General features: G+C 36.3%; 3 protein-coding genes across 3 annotated transcripts in view; all 3 read left to right on the top strand.

Annotated features, from left to right (window-relative positions):
- Window positions 1–5,188, top strand: part of LOC122668071 — a 33,419-nt gene extending 28,231 nt beyond the window's left edge. The window contains exon 10 of the transcript XR_006333899.1: window positions 5,178–5,188. The gene's annotated coding sequence lies outside the window, so the exon portion shown is untranslated. The remainder of the gene's footprint in view (window positions 1–5,177) is intronic.
- A 3,134-nt stretch (window positions 5,189–8,322) lies between these two features.
- Window positions 8,323–11,490, top strand: LOC122668074. Its single transcript, XM_043864625.1, has 5 exons — window positions 8,323–8,632; window positions 10,274–10,474; window positions 10,670–10,792; window positions 11,009–11,046; window positions 11,120–11,490. Exons 1-5 carry the CDS (start codon window positions 8,555–8,557, stop codon window positions 11,280–11,282), a joined length of 603 nt encoding a protein of 200 aa, XP_043720560.1. The 5' UTR covers window positions 8,323–8,554; the 3' UTR covers window positions 11,283–11,490.
- Window positions 11,491–13,927: 2,437 nt separating this feature from the next.
- On the top strand, window positions 13,928–16,666 carry LOC122667388 (LL-diaminopimelate aminotransferase, chloroplastic-like). Its single transcript, XM_043863651.1, is given in 8 exon segments — window positions 13,928–13,967; window positions 14,087–14,154; window positions 14,258–14,374; window positions 14,740–14,843; window positions 15,087–15,237; window positions 15,460–15,510; window positions 15,596–16,123; window positions 16,370–16,666. Coding segments are annotated over 8 exon segments (1,356 nt in total).
- The last annotated feature ends 7,148 nt before the right edge of the window (window positions 16,667–23,814 follow it).

Here is a 23,814-nt window from a genome sequence, read left to right as displayed (position 1 = left end):
AATACAAGTCATCTAAGTATAATGATTGACTAAAGTTTTGAAGTTTGTATTTTCAGAGACCAAGTTTTCCGAATCTCTTTAATCAACCCTTTTAATTTAAGGTATTTTAAACCTTCATCGCTAGGGGGTGTGAGTTAATGATGATCGAGATTGATCGTACCAAAAAGTCAAACCATATCATCAAATCACCATGAACAAAAAGATTCTCGATTCAACCTAAGTGACTAAAAACTTTTCTCTATTTTTAGTGCTTTACCTTTCAAAAGGCCATTGGTATTGAAAATTAAAATATAAAAGGAATGAACTAAAATGGTCTCCACGAGAAACCCAATATACCATACGATGATATGTTCTTGAATCAACCTATTATACATTGCAGTGCTCCTAAATAAACCTATTAATATACTGTGTAAAAGTATATTTCTTGGTCAAAGAATATGTTGGCCCTATAAATTCTCTTACTAATACCTAAATTTATACAAGGGAGTGTCTGAATGACACCTATATAAGGGATCCGGCTCATTTCCAGGGAACCCAATGCCCAGGGAGTGCCTAGGAGGCATCCAACGGCTAGGTTGTGCCACACACATCCTGGCGTGCGCTAGTCGACCATCAGGATGTGTGCAGCCCAGCCCAGCCGTTGGATGCCCCCTTGGGCATTCCCTGGGCGCTAGGATCCCTGGAGAAGAACTCGATGCATCTCATGCCTATATAGGTGTATTTAAAACTTGATACATTTTAATTACCTATTGTCTTATTTTCATAAGTTCTTTAAGTTAGCGGTATAAAAAGGTTTTCAAAAATAATTTGAAAATAACATATCATTATATCATTATGAAAAAGATAAAGTTTTCCTCCACCCATAGAAGATGGTTCACCCACCATCCTAGGGTTCACAAAGCTCTCCTAGGGTTTTTGTATGTTCCAAAATACCCTCCCGATACCTGATACCCATTCCCGTCGCTTGATAAATGGGATCTCATTCACCGAGGGTGGAGGAAAACTTGGTCCGTAATAAAATATGTCATTGTCATACACATATTTCAAAATGTAAAATGATAATATATATATATCCTCATTAGAAAAAATTGTATGTAATACTAATAGGACAAAAACCGTAAAAAATACAAAAATTATTTGACACTTTAAGAGATGAAAATAAATTATCCCTTTATAAAAGGTTTTGCCTTATTATGATGTCTTTCCTATCCTGCATCTGCTCAGCATTACTCACTAGCTTGGCAAAAGCTTTAGAGAGATTTTCTATGACAAAACAAGTGAACGAGGACCACTTATTTGATGCTTCCCACTAAGGGAAGGAATTTCAACAGAAAAATAACAAGCTTTCAGAGATTTTCGTGATTTTCAATAGATATTTAAGTATTTAACCCTCCATTTAGTAAATAATACTCTCAAATTTAGTCCAATCACATCTAAAGCAGATCGTGGTTCATCACCGAACAGGAGAAGAGTCATTATATATCATTTCAATCTCTTTTAAATAGACACAGAATATTTTGGTATATGCCATCATCACATCACTTTGCTTTTTCTTTTTTGGACAAGTCAAGATATTTTGACAAGAGAAGAATCATATACACAGCACATTGTATTTCATTCTTATAAATCATAAATCATAATAGGTCAAGTGGTGATCTCTCCTCTTCCAAATCCAATCAAAAGATATTTATGTCTACTTTTATCCCTACATTTCTTGAATATTAGACAGTTTACTATTTCCTCTTAAACTCAAATCTAATAATGCAAATCTAGAGTTACCACACAAATTAAAAGAGTTTTATTTTACTCATATTAATCAAGTGTATATGGTTTTTTTCAGAATAATACACTTTTATTTTTCTCTCCGACACTATCTAAATGATACCTCGATAGGTGTATTCAGAATTTGATAATATTTATCTTCATTAGAAAAAAAATATTTTGTTTTCTTGAAAAAAGCAAACAAGTAAAGTTACAATTTATTTTACACCTTGAGGAGTGTTAATAAGAAATCTACAGAAAACTAAGAGAATGTTTTTCGACACTCACGGCGAAGAGATTCTTTAGGTGGTGTAATCCTATTATTGGACTCTTGGGCAGTTAATTTCATTATTAAACTCTCTCTTCGATAATACCCTATTTTAAACCAATCCAAGGATCAAATGAGATGGCTTAAGAGATTCCCTCTCCTCCACAAATGAAGTGAAACTACAAAATAACAAAACTTATTCACATGATATGTACTAAGAGGCCTTTCAAATTAGCCAAAATATCTACTATGTAGTATTCTCTATTAACATTATCATTTAACAGCTTGGAAAGTTTCAGTCAAATTTACTTCTTCCACATGGATCAGTTTTGGAATGAGAATGGATGAAGATCGATTCCCTCCGTCTTAAACGTGTTTCTGTTTTACAACCCCGTTTTTTATTGAAAACCTGGGGCAAACTTGTCCGATACAAGCCAATTTATATGGTATTATATTGGTTTTGATGGTGATCGATACCTGATCTGATACTGTGCACTTAAACCATGATGGCAAGGGTAGCCCGGACACAGGTGAGTACAAATTAACAAAGCCCATGAAGGACCACATTATTCTGTCCCTGCTAGCATTGTATACTAGTTCTATAATTTCCAAATTCTTATTCCGTCCATAGATAGATGCTGAAGGGTGCGTTGTAGAAAGATACATATCCCACCATAAAACCAACATAAAAAAGAGGAGAATGGAACCCAAAACCATTTTATGATGATGGCATGGCTTAGTCAATAAGGCATTCAATTGGTCCGTGGGCTGGGCTCCACTTCAACGCTTGTTCCCCAAGCAATTAGACTCCTCTACTTCCGCCTGCCCCCATTATTATGTGCATTTCACACACAAGCAAGGTGGAATGTACCGCCTCACCCTTGTCCGAGCGGGGGTAGGGGAGTCGGATCTTTCTCTAAGAAAAAGTAGCGCCTATAAATAACATTCTTCCTCACAACTATACTCTCTGCTTGAATTGATCGGTAGCTGAGAATGTCTTCTGTTGGAGTTCATATGGCTGAGGCATACGTGATGCAGAAACTCCATAAGGAGAAGATGAAGAGAATAGAAGGAATAGATAGTAGTAGAGGAGAGACAGTAGAGAAGAAATCCTATGGCCGCCGTTTCTTTGGGGGGAGAAAGAAGGTTCACCCAAGCAGTACTGCTTCGACATCTTCTTCCTTTTGCAACGGAAGAGCAGCTTAGCGAAGGAAAGGAAATAAGCACCATTTCTGTGTAGCTTCTAAATTCTAATGTGTTTGTGATCTTATTTTCTTGTTCTTCTAAAGTCTACTTTTCTGAGTTTTCTGTTTAAAAAAGGTACAACAAATCTAAGTCTGGTGTGTGTGGTGTATGTATATTCGTCATTCCATGGTTCTAAAAATCGGTTAACCGTTTAGGATTGGTGTGTAGTTTGTATGATTACACTTTTATCAATACAAATCTATGTGAAGTGGATTCCATTTGTGCACTTAAGAGGCGTACGAGATGGTTAGCCTCAATGTTATTTATGTGAAGTAGATTCCATCTGTATGTCTAAGAGGCATACGAGATGGTTATCGTATGTGAACCTGAGCCAACCTCAATGTTACCTAAGCGGTGATCTTGGGATAAAAATCCTTTGCAATGCGTTGCAGTGCAGGTTCCATGAAACGCCACATGGTGTTTGAAGATCATGCGGGTGAGATTGTAACTGCACATTTCAAATGAACTGCAACTTGTAACCTGACCTTGTTTTTTGTCAGATTGTAGGTGACTTTTGGAGTTAAATGAAGTCATTTCATCATAACTTTAAAATCCTCACTTGAACAAAGGATTTGGGTAGAACTCAAATTTAAAATGCTAATTTTTAAGGAGAGGTGTTCAAGTACCTATAAGTCTTCATATAGGATATCTCGATACTCACATCCGATGTAAGATTATTATTTTCGTCATTTGTTAGGGTTTTAGGTAGGATTCAAATAAGATTGAATTCGAAACCTATCCATAACAAATTGATAAGATTTCAAAACCAAATCAAATTATAACCAAAATATTCCAAATTGATTTGGTTTCAAATAATTCACCTTTACCACATCGAAAGCGATTTAGCCTGAACTGATCGATTTGACAACCCTAAATGTATGACGAGCTTCCCTTTATATTTTTTCATGTAAGTGGTAAGACATAAAATGAAAAGCTTTCCTTTTAACGTTTTCTAGTGTTTTTTCTACGCAAAGGATAAGAAAAAAAATGACGGATTACCATTCTTGAAAGTTTCTTTTTTTATTTTTCTCAAGGAATGCAACGATAGAGCTCAAAATTTAATTTCATTGTTGACTACTTTTCCTTTCCTTAAATACTAACAAAGCAACCAAATACAATGTTTAATTAATTTTTAAGATTTCAATAAAAACTCTCAATTTTCATATTTCATGCATTGGTGTTAAAATATCCTCCAATTTTGATGATCCACAATTATTAGATCATGAGCACATCACCCACTGAGTCTCATGTTAACATGGTTTGGAGTGTCAGTATCGGATTGCCTGTGTCAGATGATCTGTATCAATATCGCTAATCACTGATCTTGATATCTCACCGATGTCTCATATCGGTGGAATGATATAGGCCGATTCGATTGATTTGTATCATTATTGATACATGATCGATACAAATTGATGGATATGATTTTTTTTTTTAAAAAGGATGTTTTAATTTGAAGTCGATATTAATACGATAATACAACCGATATGTATCGATAGATATGATATCGACAACTCTTACCCCAAAATAAAAAAAAATAAAAAAGATATCGACAACTACTGATACCATAGAAATTGGGATCGTGGGTGTGCCTTGGGATTCTTACCAAGTTGGCGCCGTGGGATCCGTTTCGTAAGATTTAAATTGTAAGATTTCCTTCTTTATTTCTCGTCATCAGACTCTCCCGCCTGGTCTATAACTAGGGATGTGAACGGATCGAATTCGGTCAGATAGTGGCATTATCATATTCGTATCCGTTTATATTCGGACGGATTCGGATAATATCCTATCGGTATTCGGACGGATTCGAATAATTTCCGGATAATGATTTTTTGAATACGGGTTCTCCTAAATGGATATGAATACAGATCGAATACGATTTTTCGACTATCCGTTGACATAGTTACCATTTTTATGATGAAAGTTAGGGTTGAAACTTTAGAGTTCAGTTATTACCCTTTCTTCTACTCTTTTTAGTCTTTTATTCTCTTACGTTTTTTACTTTTGATTTTTTAATAGATATGTAATTCCATGTAGCACATTGCATAAAATAATATATATAAACCAATAACAAATCTAGAAAAAGAATCACATTATCTTAACTTATAAATTTATAAAACTAAGATAACAAAATCCAATAAGGTAACTTAAAAGGATAGACAAACACAAAGTTATATTTCACATATTTTATTACCGTTGGACTGCTAAACGAATCGGATAATAATCGATCGGATAGGGGGATTATCATATTCGTATCCAAATAGTTTCGGACGGATTCGGATTCTCCTAAACGAATACGAACGCGGATCGAATACGGATTTACGAATATCCATTTACATCCCTATCTATAACTCCTATAAGCTTATAATCTCGTACGTCAATGTTATTCCCCTTTTACCCTCATTCTCTAGGCTTAATCTCCGAGTGACCTGGCAACCTCAAATAACGGAGTAGACTAGTGTAGAGTGTAGACTGTCGAGTGTCGACAACTAGACAACATCGAACTTTCGTTGACTCTGGTCAAAATAGGGGGTATCTTTGTAAATTCATAAAATCACCATTAATCCTAATTAAAAAAGGATTAATTTGGTCACCTCTCTTGACTCCTACTACCTCTCTGTCTTATATTTGGCGGGATGTTGGAATGTTTCTTTCTTTATTTTAATCCCCGTTCGAACGGTTGGATTCTCGAAAGCTGATATTTCATCTCTGAGATTATCAATCCATCCATCGTCCCATGGCGAAACTACTACATTTACTGCTTCTCTCATCACAGAAACAGCTCTTTATTCAGACCTGTCTCGATCTGTCTTTCTATCACTTCCGAAGCTTCCATCGAAAGGTTCCGTGATTTCCCTTGCGGTTTAAGTACTCGCAGAATCTGAGTTAGGTACGAGATGGCTCTGTAGCGTCTTTCTCCTTCTTCTTCTTTCTTTCTTTTTCTTTTGTTTTGATATTTTCAAATCAGTTCTGCTCGGGAAGTTATGCTTCGGCAGGCGAGGATTTCTTTTCTTTCTGTGTCTGATTCTACCATGCATTTGAAGTATTTCTGAGATGGAATCTAGTTGAGATATCGGGACTTGGCGTTTTTTAATGTTGTACGTTTTAACTTCTCTTGTATCTGCAAAGCTGCTTTCGTTTTTCAGTCTAGGTTTTTAACCTGAGATATTCTTAGGGAGCTGTATTGGATTTTCTCTCGCTACAGGTTTGCTTTAGTTGGATATTTAAGAATGTGGTAGCTCCAGTATGAAGTTCAGCTTTGCTGGTTTCAGTTCTGTAGGATACGAAGCTGATCATTTGTTTGATTTAAGTTGTTTCAGTCTTATTTATGGTGGCGTTGGCAAAATCGAGGATTTTGACTACAGAATTGATTTCGCTTGCAATTCAACGAATGTCGATCACTTTGTTGAACAAATCTAACTTTTTAAATTGAGGTATTTGTTTTTTGTTCATGAGCACTTTTGTCTATTTCACTTATTTATTCAGCGTTTCATTTGTATTTGGTACATTTCCAGTTCTACTGTTTTTTTTTTTTTTTGTTTTTTGGGTCAAAGTGGCTGCTCTACGGTTGATGTAGTTGATTTCTAATGGTTTGGCCTTTTGACATTGGTCCAGTGTTGTTAGCTCTATGTATAGGCACTTTAGTGGATTTGATATATTTTCGGGAGATCTTTTAGTTTTGTATCCTTATCTCTGATATAAGTTGGTCTATTTTGTAAGTTTAAATTATTTCATAGTGCTGTTTTAACCTTTGAGTTATATTATTGTGCTTAACTTCAGTATGCTTTGTTGTAACAAAAATTTGGATTTTAATTTTTCTAAATACTGGGGAAAGCATTTTTAATCAGGTTGATTGCTTCAATCCTTGAGCATATTTTGCTAGTTTGAGTTTGAAAATACTGTTTCAGTTTTCTGCTTGTCCACTTTCCAATGTCAGTAGAGGTCCATATGGCCTTCACATATGCAAAAACTAAGCCATTTTCTACCACAACTTTTGAGCTTAGAGGTTTGGTTATGTAGTGTCATGCGTTGAACTCCTTTTTATAACCTTCCTGTATTCTTCCATCACGCTCCAACTTCCTTTAAACTTTTGACAAGCAATAGCTAACAAAATTTGTTTAGATTATGTACTGTATAAAAATACTTCCATTTACATGAGTGTGAAACATTTGAAAAAGTTTACTATCTGAACATGGGAACACCTACTTGCACAAAAGAAATTCTCTCTCCAATCAACCCAGTGGTACCACCTACAGCACATAATCTTTGGATTTTAAATGACCCTCTACGAAAGTTTCTCTATTTCTATTCTTCAACAGCCACTTTGATTCGCATCCACAACTTTAATCTCTATTTCCTGTGCCATTGATGGGGGGGAAAATGGGAAGAAGTCCAACCCTTCCGAAAACATGAGTGTGAAACATTTGAAAAAGTCCAACCTCTGAATGGTGCCCTCATAGGTGCTAGAGCTGGTTGACAACATGGAACCCCATGTACCACATGCATGTCATACAATTCACTGCTTCCATGTTAGTTTCCTGCAGAAGGATGTCTCCTCCGATAAACCTTTATTTTCCTGCAGAAGGATATCTCCTCTGATTAGCCTTTGTTAAGTCTTGAATCAGTCTTGGCATAAGAGTTGAGGAGAATTTGTACATTGCATGGGGCCTGCTTTTTTCTTTGGAGGGGGGGGGGGGGGGGTGGGGTGGGGGAGCTTGTCCAATAGGATTGAACAACTTGGGTCAGATTTTTTATACAGAGATGCAAGCTTATGTGAAAAATATTACTAAATATTATATATATAACATGTAAGTTCAACAATGTAATTTTGTATATATGTTCTTTATATCATTCCTGCTTCTTATTTTCGTGTGAATTTTCAATATCCTACCCACCAATTAAGTTTAATCTTGCTTTCTACAATAAAAACTGTATTGTTGTGAAATTTGAGACTATCATTTCTTTGAGATTTGACATACTTGCTATTGGTTATTAACTTCTTACTTTGCCTCTGATCACACTTTTTGTATCAAGATGAGGCATCATATGTCTCTTGAAGCTCTGTCATCATGGGGCTGGACTTTGACATCCTGATGTTCTAGTGATTGATAGTTTGTATTTCTTGTATTGAACTTTTGGGTTGCTACGTTTGATAATCTTGCATCATTCCCTTTTAGATAAATGATATGAAGGGTAGTTGTTTTGTTTGTTCTGATCAACAAAGGAAGTGAAAGTGGGAAACTGATTGTTTGTAGCAGATGATCGATTGATTATTCAATAATGTCAAGGATTCCTAAGAGGAAGGTTGAGAAGGTGAAAGTAAAAGTGGTTTTTCGGTTGCAGTTCCACACGACACATGTAAGTTTATTTTTCTTTAAGGGAAAGAGAACTGCGTGGGTGGGTCCGGGGTGAAATGACCACCGCACCCCCCTGAATTTCCGCCTTTCCATGGGGTGTGGTGGTCATCTCGCATGCCCCTGTGTCTGGGCGCAGAGGCAGCGCACTGCACGCACTCAGGTAGCATTCTTTCTCCCTTCTTTTTTTTTTTTTTTTTTTAAATTATTGTAAAAAAGTGGAATTTGCATTCCTGATGGATTCTTTGTTGTCTATTATAGCATCCTTTCTAATATGATGTCTATCTTGCTTGATGTCTTTAATTTTCTTATGGCGATCAATCTCCGAGCTTGTACTAGAGAATTGGAAGGTTCTTATTTACAATGTAGTCTTAGACTATGCATTTTTCTTGACCCGAACTATTTATGCTTTAAGGATTTCAAATGTGACTTTAGCTCTTTGATCTGGGTAGGAATCTTTCAGTTATTATTATTATTATTTTAAATTTGTGGGAGCCCCATTGGTGATTTCTGATCAGAAGCATTATATATTGGGTTACACTGGGAAAAAGGAGAGAGAAAAAGGAAAATTTCTTCCGCAATCGATCCAACTTTGGATCTCGCTGAACTTCCGGAATCTTACATAGGTTACATGACAAGTTCTTTCCAGGAGCTGTTAATTTAGGAGCTATAATTTTAACTTTCGCTTTTCAGTCCCTTTGTCAAAGCTTGCCTTCCCTTTTTTGATGATGAATAGAGGCGTTGATTAGGTTTAATGTGGCACTTGCTGGATGCTAGAAACTACTGATTACTGTCCTAACACAGGCCAGTGTACACAAGCTTGTTTCCACATACCACCTAGTTCTGCTGTGTGTAGAATGATGGGGGCAATTCTGACCTTTAAACAGAGAGAGTAGGATCTAGATTGCTCAGTGTCAAATTTCATAGCCAAATTCAATTACATATCTCCTAGGTACAAAGATAGGTAGGGTCCCGTTGAGTTCTTACTCTATACATCCCTATGTTGGTAGAACGCTCTTCATCATCCCTATCTTAATTGGTGTCCACTCTCTCGGTGGTCCTGGATTTTCATAACTTGATTTTGGTGTTTGTCTTACTCCGTTTTAGCTGAAATTTGACGTGTAAGCAGGGGACCTTTGAGTCATTCGTCCAAAAAATCTGGACCACATTAGACATGCCATGGGCTCAAAAAGGTGGGTTGTGTAGCGAAGGTTTCCTCAATACACATTTTGTATGTTGTATTACATTTTACATTTTACCAATTTAATTGTAGATCTAGATATAAATTATAGGCTACTTAATCTTTACCGCAGTTATTTGATTCCTGCAAATGTGATTTCTTAGGAACTGAGGTTGCCTAATTAATAATTACTTGTTGAAAGACTAATATTAAAGGGGAAAAATGATTAGATTGGATCAGATTTTGATCTTCTGCATCATGCAATAGCTGGAGATTTGTCAAATAAAGCCATACCATATGTTATTGCAGGTTTGTATGGTTTTCTGCTAACATGCAGCCTCTACCTTTTGATAATGATGGAACGAACTGCATGTGTTCTGAAGCCTTGGGAAATAATTATACGTGGGTTCAGTTCTTCTAATCTTAGGTGATTGGTTTTTACGCCCGCCATTTTTCCTGTTTCAGATTCCACAAACTGGATGGGATAAATTATTTGTATCTTTCATTCCTGCTGATTCTGGAAAGGCAACGGCAAAGACAACCAAAGCTAGTGTCAGAAATGGGACATGCAAATGGGCAGATCCTATCTATGAGACAACAAGACTTCTCCAAGATCCAAGAACCAGAGAATATGATGAAAAGATGTATAAACTTGTTGTGGCAATGGTATTAATCCTTCTTATTTCCTGCATATTCATTTAATGCAGTTGGAGTTTGTCTTCTTGCAATTGAACATTGTTATGCTCAGACTGCTTCCTATTCTACCCTCATTTATCCAACAAAAAGAGGCCTTCTGAATAGATTAGTTTCTTCCAAACTGTGATTAACAATAACATTTGATCTGAATCTTGCTGACATTAGGGTTCTTCTCGGTCCAGCGTCGTTGGTGAGGCTAACATCAACCTTGCTGATTATGCTGATGCATCAAAGCCTTGTGCTGTTTCTCTGCCTCTTAATTGTTGCGACTCGGGAGCTGTTTTACATGTGAGGATTTGTGGATGTGTTTTCTGAATATTTTTCAGGGAATTTTCTTGATTAAATTCAGAACACTTCCAATTTGTTTGAGACAATTCATTTTTCATTAATCCCTTGGACAATAATGATGCCCTATATGGAAATTACTTCTTCTTTGCTATAAATGGAAATCAATTATTTATAAACCTTGCTTATGTTGTGATTCAATGGATTATTTGATGCTAGGTCACAGTCCAGCTGCTTACTTCTAAAACAGGGTTCAGGTACCACATCAAATATGCCATAAACTGGGTGCTTTTACTATTGCAACTTGTCTTATGTTCCCTTTGCTTTCAGAGAATTTGAGCAGCAAAGGAAGCTTAGAGAGAAGGGGTTCCAGATGTTGACCAAGCAGAATATTCATGATGAACCTGTTCAAAAGTTATTAGCTTCCACAGAGATGGCCAATGATCAGGTAGATAAGGTTTTGCAGTTGTTTTGTGCTCCTGTTTTTGATTGATGTCTTCATGGTAATCAGTTACTTAATTCATGCTAGAATTCAAGATGCTCAGGATTTCTGTAATCTTCACTCAGACATAGATACCTATAAACGTAATTTGCATGGCTTCCATAGCTTACTGCTTAGCTGCCATTTCTTGACTCATTAACATATGCTGCGAACAGTTATATAACATGTGCCACAGATTGGTGTTTTTTGTTGTCATCAACATGTCTTATTTAACACAATAGGAGTCTTATTTAGTATCATATTACAATATTTGCAGCTTTTTGCATGTGTTATAACTATCGAATTGCTTTTGATATTTATAAACAGAAAAAAACAGAACAATAGAAGCCCTTCAAGAGAGAGATATATTGGATGGAATTTGGAGCGAGATCACACTTATGATCTCATCAAGAGGGAACCACACCTTTGATCTCATTTGAGAGAGGCCATAACTCCTGAGCTGGACTGAGTAATTAACCACCTTGGGTTGAAAGCTTCTGGTGGCAAAAATGCACCATATGTTTGGGTACATTTCCCAGGGTCAAGTTCTTGGGCTGTGTTTACTGAGATTCTTGAGAAAACACACATAGTTACGGTTCCAGGCACTGGATTTGGTCCAGGCCAGGTGGTGAAGGGTATATTAGAGTAAGTGCGTTAGGTCATAGAGAACATATCCTAGAAGCCTCAAAGAGGCTTAAAACTCTCTTTAAATGAAAATGATTGAAGGCGCGCCACCCTTGGCCTTGGCCATGGTATCTCTAGTTGTTGATATCCAGTGGGGACTTTAGCTTGAGTCCGCCCTAACCTTCGCCTTTGGGGTTTATAGGGTTGGATCTTATTTGTAATAATATATATAAAAAAAATTATGATCAAATAAAAAAGGGTGGGTAAGGAAAAGTTATGGGCCCAACATCTAATGAGGTTAAAGAACATGAAAGAGAAAAAAATAAATAATGGAGTTTTATAATTTTTTATTTCAATGCGTATTAAAGTTCTGAGCCCTACATGTAATAAAGTCATTCATCTCCACTCCCCCCCCCCCCCTCTCAAAAAAAGAGAGGACGAACTTTAGAGAAGGGTGGGGGTGCATGGTTCTAAGTATCGATATCGTATCATTTGTATCAGGCAATACGTATCGATTTTGTTAGTTGCCGATATCATATTGATAGCACGGTACGGACAAGGGGTAAAATGATCAAAAAACTCATTTTTTAAGAAAATTCAAGGGTATTTTTATCCGATACAGCCAATCCAAGCCGATAACATATTAGTATCATATCGTTTTTGTGGGTCACCGATACCATGCACTAAAACCATGGTGGGGTGGGATAAAGTTAGTCATGTAGACATACATGTTTCCTTAATACATGGATGGTTTGCTTAGTTTTCCATGCAACCAAGCATCTGCCCATTTTGGAATTTTATGGAATACCGTATAGTTATCCCATGTGGCTATTTTTCATCAAACAAATAGGGTCTACATGTAATGATTGACTTAAGTTTTGAAGTACGTATTTTTAAAGGATAAGTTTTGCTTCTTCATAGTGAAAAGAAAATCTCTAATTTGATGTTTTGAACATTCTTTAGGGGTGAGAGTTAACAATGAGACTCATTGTACATAGAGTACATCCAATTATCGCATCAAATCATCATAAAATGAAGAGATTCTCTATTCATCTGGGGTGACGAAAAATTCACCTATTTTTAGTACTTCACCTTTGCCATTCAAAAGGTTATCAGTAAAAAAATTTTCAAATTTTCTTTATGTATTGGGTGACCCCGCAATAGGATCCGAGAAAAACACCATAGTCCATAGAAGACCAAAGATCGATGGACTTTCTAGCTTGATGGGTTTAGCATTAATTTTGGTCAAAGAGGATCGTACCGTTTGCTTTGAAATTGCAGAGGAATTAAGTGAGAAAATATGGACTTGGATTACTCGGCTGTTTGGGGGAGTGTGATTCAATTCATCATTTTTCGAAAAATTAAGCAATAAAATTAAGGGAAAAAGTTATCTGTCCGAGAGTGTGGCCTACGCCAACACTCCCATGAGTCTATCTCTTTCGTCGTCATGTGAAAAGACATCTCTGCCCCTTTGTTTAAAGAATGAGAGATATAGACACATGGGAGTGCTGGCGTAGGCCACACTCCTGTACAAAAAACTGCTTCTCTAAAATTAAATCCAATCCTTTCAATTCCTCCCCCCAAATGCAGCCGTAAGACCATGACGCCATGGGTTTGACATATGCTGTTTGTGTCAACGTACTATCTAATTCAGCCTTGGCCACTTTTCAATGAAGAAAATTGTTTTTCTTTTTTTTTTTGGGTTTTCTATTCCCACACGCTCCTCTTGTAAACGGGGACTGGATATTTCTTAAGCCCCAAAGGAGAATTAGCCGCAGCTTTCAGATGGATGGGAGAAGGTATCGCACAATAATGGGAGGGATGTTCAACCATTCGTAATTAGTAATAGGATATTTTAGGACCTTAGGATGATAACTGCACACTATACTAGGGGTGTAGGAAAAAATTTTCCTATAAATGGGTTTTTATTAATGGATGTATAAATGTCTAATTTATGCATTATACTCTTTCAAAACTCCTGTAAATTTCTTCTGAGTCAAATTCAAAAGTGAAAGAAGAGGAAGGAATTCAAGATGTCTCCAACTCAACTCTCTCCTGAGGAGAGAGAACTGGGTATGCCCACGATCTCAATTCGATATATGAACTCATTTTATAAGTAATCTCGTTATTAAAAATTGTTGATGGTGATGTGTTCGTAATTTCGTATTTAAATTTTGTTGTTCCGTTGGTAGGTTATTGCACAAAGGTTCCTCGCAATTCAAACATGGAGAAATTGCGAGATGGGTATTTATTTCAAGAGGTTAGTAGCTTCCAATCTCTTCAGGACTCATAAATTGGATTTTTTTTTTTTTTGCTACACACTCTTCTTTCCTCGTACGTATAATTATATATTTTGAATGCAGATTCGTAGAAGGGAGGAAGAACATAGGAAGAAGTACCCAACAGCAAATGTGATAACCCTCGGAGTTGGGGATACTACTCAGCCTATTCCACAAATCATTACCTCTTCTATGGTTCAGGTAATTAATTAATACTTGCAAATCAAATCACAATTGGACCCGGGATGAATGGCAATCTACACACCTATTCAATGTTCATTCTGACTTATGTAGTCATTGTAGTACGGTGAAGCTAACCTATGGGACCACTAATTGTAGTGGTGCCTGGAGTAGGTTGGTCTTGAGTTCAAGACTCCTCTCTTCCTATCGCCTACAAGAAGTCAGGTCTTTTCTAAAAAAAATCCGTATTGATCCTTCGTGGGTCCCTCCTTGACCCGGGTCAATGATTCCCATTTCTTAATCCTTTTCTTTTGCCCAACAAGATAAAAATCTGTGGACAATATGTATTCTCTATTTCATAAGCAATTACATACACTGGTTTGCAGAAAGCTTGTGCTCTCTCAACGGATGAAGGCTATAGTGGTTATGGACCTGAACAAGGCGAAAAGGTAATGTATCGCAGTGTTTTTTTTTCTTTCCTACCAATCCTGTCTTAGCATCCCGGTTCCTAATTGGGAATCCGAACCAAAATCAAATCAATTATTAATCGGTTTCAAATTCCAAACTACATCATTTGTTATTGGTTAATCGGTTTATCATCGATTTTATCGGTTATTTGGTTGTTATTGGTTTGTTACCAGTCAACCGATTCAAACCAAACCAAACCAATTAAATGTTCGTACAATGATCCAAACTGAAACCGAACCAATTAATAAGCACTTCACTTATTTAGATTCTTTATTTCAAGATTTTAAGTCAATCCATATGTATAACTGCAGGCACTAAGACAGGCTATAGCAGATAAGTTATACACACATGTAGAAGTGAAAGGTGATGAAGTTTTTGTGTCAGATGGTGCACAATGTGACATTTCTCGCCTTCAGGTATTTACATTTTTATCGATTGAGACTTGTTTGAGGGTCCAATCCAAAACCTTAAGACATTAAGAGAGAGAACTCCGAGTATATGAGGGCATCACGGACATGAACAAACCAATGTGGGATTATAACTCTATAACTCCAAACATCTCAACACTCCTCTCTCTGTTCCCTCCGGCACAGAGAACATTTCCCGTATCCTAATCGATCTCTACTATTCTGTTGCAGCTACTTATGGGATCTAATTTAACGATAGCTGTTCAAGACCCCTCATTTCCGGTGAAATTTCCTAAATCTTTCCCTGGTTATCCTCTTAATAATGCTTGTTGTTTAGTGATTAATGAAATTGTTGTGTTTGAGACAGGCATATATTGATACAGGTGTGCTAATAGGACAGACTGGTGAGTTCCATGAAAAAACTAGGAAGTACAAGAACATAGAGTACATGAAATGTGGACCTGAAAATGATTTCTTTCCGGACTTATCAATTACTCCAAGGACAGATATAATTTTCTTATGCTCACCAAACAATCCAACTGGTCATGCGGCAACAAGGAAACAATTACAACAACTTGTAGAGTTTGCAACAAAAAATGGATCAATTATTATCTATGATTCTGCCTATACTGCTTATATCTCTGATGATAGCCCAAGAACTATTTTTGAAATTCCTGGAGCCAAAGAGGTTGCAATTGAAGTGTCCACTTTTTCCAAATTCGCGGGATTTACCGGAGTTCGTCTAGGTTGGACAGTGATTCCTAAGGAGCTGAAATATGCAAATGGATTTCCTGTCATTAATGATTATAATCGCATTGTTTGCACATGCTTTAATGGTGCATCAAATATTGTTCAAGCCGGTGGACTAACATGTCTTTCACAAGAAGGCTATATGGTATAGTTTTCTATAACCCTAATATATGTTCTAATATAAGTTTACTTGAATAAGGAATCGGTGATACTATTTGGAGGCGAGAACTGCTTATTCTAAACTTGATATACAGGGTATATTGTTTTAAACAACCTTGTGCTTAAATCCTAAATCCGAACATATCTTCTAATTAAAACCTTTTAAGTCATCTTCAAAATTTCAAAGTTTTTAATCTTAAACTAATACGAATAATAATCTGTTTGTTTTCAGGCCTTGTGCAGTGTGATAGACAACTACAGAGAGAATGCGAAAATCTTGATTGATACACTGACTTCACTTGGATTGAAGGTATATGGTGGCAAAAATGCACCTTATGTTTGGGTGAAATTCCCAGGTTCATCAAGTTCTTGGGATGTATTTACTGAGATACTTGAGAAAACCCACATAGTTACGGTTCCAGGCGCTGGATTTGGTCCCGGCGGTGAAGGGTTTATTAGAATAAGTGCTTTTGGTAATAGAGAAGTTATCCTTGAAGCCTCCAAGAGACTCAAAACTCTCTTTAAATGAATCCTCCAGCTAGCTCCACCATGGCTGGAGGAAAACCAGGTCCGATCTAGTTGGGTCTTTCTTGTAATACCTATAAATAAAAGAAAAATTATGATCAAATACAAAATTTCATTTGTTAAGTATTATTGTTTAGATAGCAATACAAGTCATCTAAGTATAATGATTGACTAAACTTTTGAAGTTTGTATTTTCAGAGACCAAGTTTTCCGAATCTCTTTAATCAACCCTTTAATTTAAGGTATTTTAAACCTTCATCGCTAGGGGGTGTGAGTTAATGATGATCGAGATTCATCGTACCAAAAAGTCAAACCATATCATCAAATCACCATGGACAAAAAGATTCTCGATTCAACCTAAGTCACTAAATACTTTTCTCTATTTTTAGTGCTTTACCTTTCAAAATGTCATTGGTATTGAAAATTAAAATATAAAAGGAATGAACTAAAATGGTCTCCACAAGAAACCCAATATACCATACGATGATATGTTCTTGAATCAACCTATTATACATTGCAATGCTCCTAAATAAACCTATTAATATACCGTGTAAACTATATTTCTTGGTCAAAGAATATGTTGGCCCTATAAATTCTCCTACTAATACCTCAATTTATACAAGGGAGTGTCTGAATGACACCTATATAAGGGATCTGGTTCATTTCCAGGGAACCCAATGCCCAGGGAGTGCCTAGGAGGCATCCAACGGCTAGGTTGTGCCGCACACATCCTGGCGTGCGCTAATCAACCATCAGGATGTGTGCAGCCCAGCCCAGCCCAGCCGTTGGATGCCCCCTTGGGCATTCCCTGGGCGCTAGGATCCCTAGAGAAGAACTCGATGCATCTCATGCCTATATAGGTGTATTTAAAACTTGATACATTTTAATTACCTATTGTCTTATTTTCATAAGTTCTTTAAGTTAGCAGTATAAAAGGGTTTTCAAAAATAATTTGAAAATAACATATCATTATATCATTATGAAAAAGATAAAGTTTTCCTCCACCCATAGAAGATGGTTCACCCACCATCCTAGGGTTCACAAACCCCTTCTAGGGTTTTTGTATGTTCCAAAATACCCTCCCGATACCTGATACCCATTCCCGTCGCTTGATAAATGGGATCTCATTCACCGAGGGTGGAGGAAAACTTGGTCCGTAATAAAATATGTCATTGTCATACACATATTTCAAAATGTAAAATGATAATAATATATCCTCATTAGAAAAAATTGTATGTAATACTAATATGACAAAAACCGTAAAAAATACAAAAATTATTTGACACCTTAAGAGATGAAAATAAATTATCCTTTTATAAAAGGTTTTGCCTTATTATGATGTCTTTCCTATCCTGCGTCTGCTCAGCATTACTCATTAGCTTGGCAAAAGCTTTAGAGAGATTTTCTATGACAAAACAAGTGAACGAGGACCACTTATTTGATGCTTCCCACTAAGGGAAGGAATTTCAACAGAAAAATAACAAGCTTTCAGAGATTTTCGTGATTTTCAATAGATATTTAAGTATTTAACCCTCCATTTAGTAAATAATACTCTCAAATGTAGTCCAATCGCATCTAAAGCAGATCGTGGTTCATCACCGAACAGGAGAAGAGTCATTATATATCATTTCAATCTCTTTTAAATAGACATAGAATATTTTGGTATATGCCATCATCACATCACTTTGCCTTTTCTTTTTTGGACAAGTCAAGATATTTTGACAAGAGAAGAATCATATACACAGCACATTGTATTTCATTCTTATAAATCATAAATCATAATAGGTCAAGTGGTGATCTCTCCTCTTCCAAATCCAATCAAAAGATATTTATGTCTACTTTTATCCCTACATTTCTTGAATATTAGACAGTTTACTATTTCCTCTTAAACTCAAATCTAATAATGCAAATCTAGAGTTACCACACAAATTAAAAGAGTTTTATTTTACTCATATTAATCAAGTGTATATGGTTTTTTTCAGAATAATACACTTTTATTTTTCTCTCCGACACTATCTAAATGATACCTTGATAGGTGTATTCAGAATTTGATAATATTTATCTTCATTAGAAAAAAAATATTTTGTTTTCTTGAAAAAAGCAAACAAGTAAAGTTACAATTTATTTTACACCTTGAGGGGTGTTAATAAGAAATCTACAGAAAACTAAGAGAATGTTTTTCGACATTCACGGCAAAGAGATTCTTTAGGTGGTGTAATCCTATGATTGGACTCTTGGGCAGTTAATTTCATTATTAAACTCTCTCTTCGATATTACCCTATTTTAAACCAATCCAAGGATCAAGTGAGATGGCTTAAGAGATTCCCTCTTCTCCACGAATGAAGTGAAACTACAAAATAACAAAACTTATTCACATGATATGTACTAAGAGGCCTTTCAAATTAGCCAAAATATCTACTATGTAGTATTCTCTATTAACATTATCATTTAACAGCTTGGAAAGTTTCAGTCAAATTTACTTCTTCCACATGGATCAGTTTTGGAATGAGAATGGATGAAGATCGATTCCCTCTGTCTTAAACGTGTTTCTGTTTTACAACCCCGTTTTTTAAAGAAAACCTGGGGCAAACTTGTCCGATACAAGCCAATTTATATGGTATTATATTGATTTTGAAGGTGATTGATACCTGATCTGATACTGTGCACTTAAACCATGATGGCAAGGGTAGCCCGGGCACAGGCGAGTACAAATTAACAAAGCCCATGAAGGACCACATTATTCTGTCCCGGCTAGCATTGTATACTAGTTCTATAATTTCCAAATTCTTATTCCATCCATAGATAGATGCTGAAGGGTGCGTTGTAGAAAGATACATATCCCACCATAAAACCAACATAAAAAAGAGGAGAACGGAACCTAAAACCATTTTATGATGATGGCATGGCTTAGTCAATAAGACATTCAATTGGTCCATGGGCTGGGCTCCACTTCAACGCTTGTTCCCCAAGCAATTAGACTCCTCTACTTCAGCCTGCCCTCATTGTTATGTGCATTCCACACACAAGCAAGGTGGAATGTACCGCCTCACCCCTGCCCGAGTGGGGGTAGGGGAGTCGAATCCTTCTCTAAGATAAAGTAGCGCCTATAAATAACATTCTTCCTCAATCCCAACTTCCTCACAACTATACTCTCTGCTTGAATTGATCGGTAGCTGAGAATGTCTTCTGTTGGAGTTCATATGGCTGAGGCATACGTGATGCGGAAACTCCATAAGGAGAAGATGAAGAGAATAGAAGGAATAGATAGTAGTAGAGGAGAGACAGTAGAGAAGAAATCCTATGGCCGCCGTTTCCTTGGGGGGAGAAAGAAGGTTCACCCAAGCAGTACTGCTTCGACATCTTCTTCATTTTGCAACGGAAGAGCAGCTTAGCGAAGGAAAGGAAAGGAAATAAGCACCATTTCTGTGTAGCTTCTAAATTCTAATGTGTTTGTGATCTTATTTTCTTGTTCTTCTAAAGTCTACTTTTCTGAGTTTTCTGTTTTAAAGAGGTACAACAAATCTAAGTCTGTGTGTGTTGTGTATGTATATCCGTCATTCCCTGGTTCTAAAAATCGGTTAACCGTTTAGGCTTGGTGTGTAGTTTGTATGATTACACTTTTATCAATACAAATCTACGTGAAGTGGATTCCATTTGTGCACTTAAGAGGCGTACTAGATGGTTAGCCTTAATGTTATTTATGTGAAGTAGATTCCATCTGTATGTCTAAGAGGCATACGAGATGGTTATCGTATGTGAACCTGAGCCAACCTCAATGTTACCTAAGCGGTGATCTTGGGATAAAAATCCTTTGCAGTGCGTTGCGGTGCAGGTTCCATGAAACGCCACATGGTGTTTGAAGATCATGCGGGTGAGATTGTAATTGCACATTTCAAATGAACTGCAACTTGTAACTTGACCTTGTTTTTTGTCAGATTGTAGGTGACTTTTGGAGTTAAAAGAAGTCATTTCATCATAACTTTAAAATCCTCACTTGAACAAAGGATTTGGGTAGAACTCAAATTTAAAATGCTAATTTTTAAGGAGAGGTGTTCAAGTACCTATAAGTCTTCATATCGGATTTCTTGATACTCACATCCGATGTGAGATTATTATTTTCGTCATTTGTTAGGGTTTTTGGTAGGATTCAAATAAGATTGAAATTGAAACCTATCCATAACAAATTGATAAGATTTCAAAACCAAATCAAATTATAACCAAAATATTCCAAATTGATTTGATTTCAAATAATTCACTTTTACCACATCGAAAGCGATTTAGCCTGAACTGACCGCTTTGACAACCCTAAATGTATGACGAGCTTCTCTTTATATTTTTTCATGTAAGTGGTAAGACATAAAATGAAAAGCTTTCCTTTTAACGTTTTCTAGTGTTTTTTCTACGCAAAGGATAAGACAGAAAATGACGGATTACCATTCTTGAAAGTTTCTTTTTTTTTTTTCCCCTCAAGGAATGCAACGAGAGAGCTCAAAATTTAATTTCATTGTCCACTACTTTTCCTTTCCTTAAATACTAACAAAGCAACCAAATACAATGTTTAATTAATTTTTAAGATTTTAATAAAAACTCTCAATTTTCATATTTCATGCATTGGTGTTAAAATATCCTCCAAATTTGATGATCCACAATTATCAGATCATGAACACATCACCCAATGAGTCTCATGTTAACATGGTTTGGGGTGTCAGTATCGGATTGCCTGTGTCAGATGATCTGTATCAATATCGCTAATCACTGATCTTGATATCTCACTGATGTCCCATATTGGTGGAATGATATAGGCCGATTCGATTGATTTGTATCATTATTGATACATGATCGATACAAATTGATGGATATGATTTTTTTTTCGAAAAAGGATGTTTTAATTTGAATCGATATTAATACGATAATACAACCGATATGTATCTATAGATATGATATCGACAACTCTTACCCCAAAATAAAAAATAAAAAAAAAAGATATCGGCAACTACTGATACCATAGAAATTGGGATCGTGGGTGTGCCTTGGGATTCTTACCAAGTTGGCGCCGTGGGATCCGTTTCGCAAGATTTAAATTGTAAGATTTCCTTCTTTATTTCTCGTCATCTGACTCTCCCGCCTGGTCTATAAGCTTATAATCTCGTACATCAATGTTATTCCCCTTTTACCCTCATTCTCTAGGCTTAATCTCCGAGTGACCTGGCAACCTCAAATAACGGAGTAGACTAGTGTAGAGTGTAGACTGTCGAGTGTCGACAACTAGACAACATCGAACCTTCGTTGACTCTGGTCAAAATAGGGGGTATCTTTGTAAATTCATAAAATCCACATTAATCCTAATTAAAAAAGGATTAATTTGGTCACCTCTCTTGAGTCCTACTACCTCTCTGTCTTATATTTGGCGGGATGTTGGAATGTTTCTTTCTTTATTTTAATCCCCGTTCGAACGGTTGGATTCTCGAAAGCTGATATTTCATCTCTGAGATTATCAATCCATCCATCGTCCCATGGCGAAACTACTACATTTACTGCTTCTCTCATCACAGAAACAGCTCTTTATTCAGACCTGTCTCGATCTGTCTTTCTATCACTTCCGAAGCTTCCATCGAAAGGTTCCGTGATTTCCCTTGCGGTTTAAGTACTCGCAGAATCCGAGTTAGGTACGAGATGGCTTTGTAGCGTCTTTCTCCTTCTTCTTCTTTCTTTCTTTTTCTTTTGTTTTGATATTTTCAAATCAGTTCTGCTCGGGAAGTTATGCTTCGGCAGGCGAGGATTTTTTTTCTTTCTGTGTCTGATTCTACCATGCATTTGAAGTATTTCTGAGATGGATTCTAGTTGAGATATCGGGACTTGGCGTTTTTTAATGTTGTACGTTTTAACTTCTCTTGTATCTGCAAAGCTGCTTTCGTTTTTCAGTCTAGGTTTTTAACCTGAGATATTCTTAGGGAGCTGTATTGGATTTTCTCTCGCTACAGGTTTGCTTTAGTTGGATATTTAAGAATGTGGTAGCTCCAGTATGAAGTTCAGCTTTGCTGGTTTCAGTTCTGTAGGATTCGAAGCTGATCATTTGTTTGATTTAAGTTGTTTCAGTCTTATTTATGGTGGCGTTGGCAAAATCGAGGATTTTGACTACAGAATTGACTTCGCTTGCAATTCAACGAATGTCGATCACTTTGTCGAACAAATCTAACTTTTTAAATTGAGGTATTTGTTTTTTGTTCATGAGCACTTTTGTCTATTTCACTTATTTATTCAGCGTTTCATTTGTATTTGGTACATTTTGAGTTCTACTGTTTTTTTTTTTTTTGTTTTTTGGGTCAAAGTGGCTGCTCTACGGTTGATGCAGTTGATTTCTAATGGTTTGGCCTTTTGACATTGGTCCAGTGTTGTTAGCTCTATGTATAGGCACTTAAGTGGATTTGATATATTTTCGGGAGATCTTTTAGTTTTGTATCCTCATCTCTGATATAAGTTGGTCTATTTTGTAAGTTTAAATTATTTCATAGTGCTGTTTTAACCTTTGAGTTATATTATTGTGCTTAACTTCAGTATGCTTTGTTGTAACAAAAATTTGGATTTTAATTTTTCTAAATACTGGGGAAAGCATTTTTAATCGGGTTGATTGCTTCAATCCTTGAGCATATTTTGCTAGTTTGAGTTTGAAAATACTGTTTCAGTTTTCTGCTTGCCCACTTTCCAATGTCAATAGAGGTCCATATGGCCTTCACATATGCAAAAACTAAGCCATTTTCTACCACAACTTTTGAGCTTAGAGGTTTGGTTATGTAGTGTCATGCGTTGAACTCCTTTTTATAACCTTCCTGTATTCTTCCATCACGCTCCAACTTCCTTTAAACTTTTGACAAGCAATAGCTAACGAAATTTGTTTAGATTATGTACTGTGTAAAAATACTTCCATTTTCCATTTACATGAGTGTGAAACATTTGAAAAAGTTTACTATCTGAACATGGGAACACCTACTTGCACAAAAGAAATTCTCTCTCCAATCAAGCCAGTGGTACCACCTACAGCACATAATCTTTGGATTTTAAATGACCCTCTACCAAAGTTTCTCTATTTCTATTCTTCAACAGCCACTTTGATTCGCATCCACAACTTTAATCTTTATTTCCTGTGCCATTGAT

This window comes from Telopea speciosissima, chromosome 7 (genome assembly GCF_018873765.1).
Source record: "Telopea speciosissima isolate NSW1024214 ecotype Mountain lineage chromosome 7, Tspe_v1, whole genome shotgun sequence".
NCBI lineage: Eukaryota > Viridiplantae > Streptophyta > Magnoliopsida > Proteales > Proteaceae > Telopea > Telopea speciosissima.
The sequence above is the reverse complement of the archived record's forward strand: the minus strand, read 5'-3'. Positions and strand labels throughout refer to the sequence as shown.

What these genes read in the sequence shown, in the direction of transcription:
- LOC122668074 (XM_043864625.1), top strand. Translation starts at nt 8,555, where the DNA reads ATGTCAAGGATTCCTAAGAGGAAGGTTGAGAAGGTGAAAGTAAAAGTG. An exon ending in ATAAACTTGTTGTGGCAATG is followed by an intron (nt 10,475 to 10,669) that starts GTATTAATCCTT and finishes TGCTGACATTAG; the next exon opens with GGTTCTTCTCGGTCCAGCGT. An exon ending in ACTCGGGAGCTGTTTTACAT is followed by an intron (nt 10,793 to 11,008) that starts GTGAGGATTTGT and finishes ATTTGATGCTAG; the next exon opens with GTCACAGTCCAGCTGCTTAC.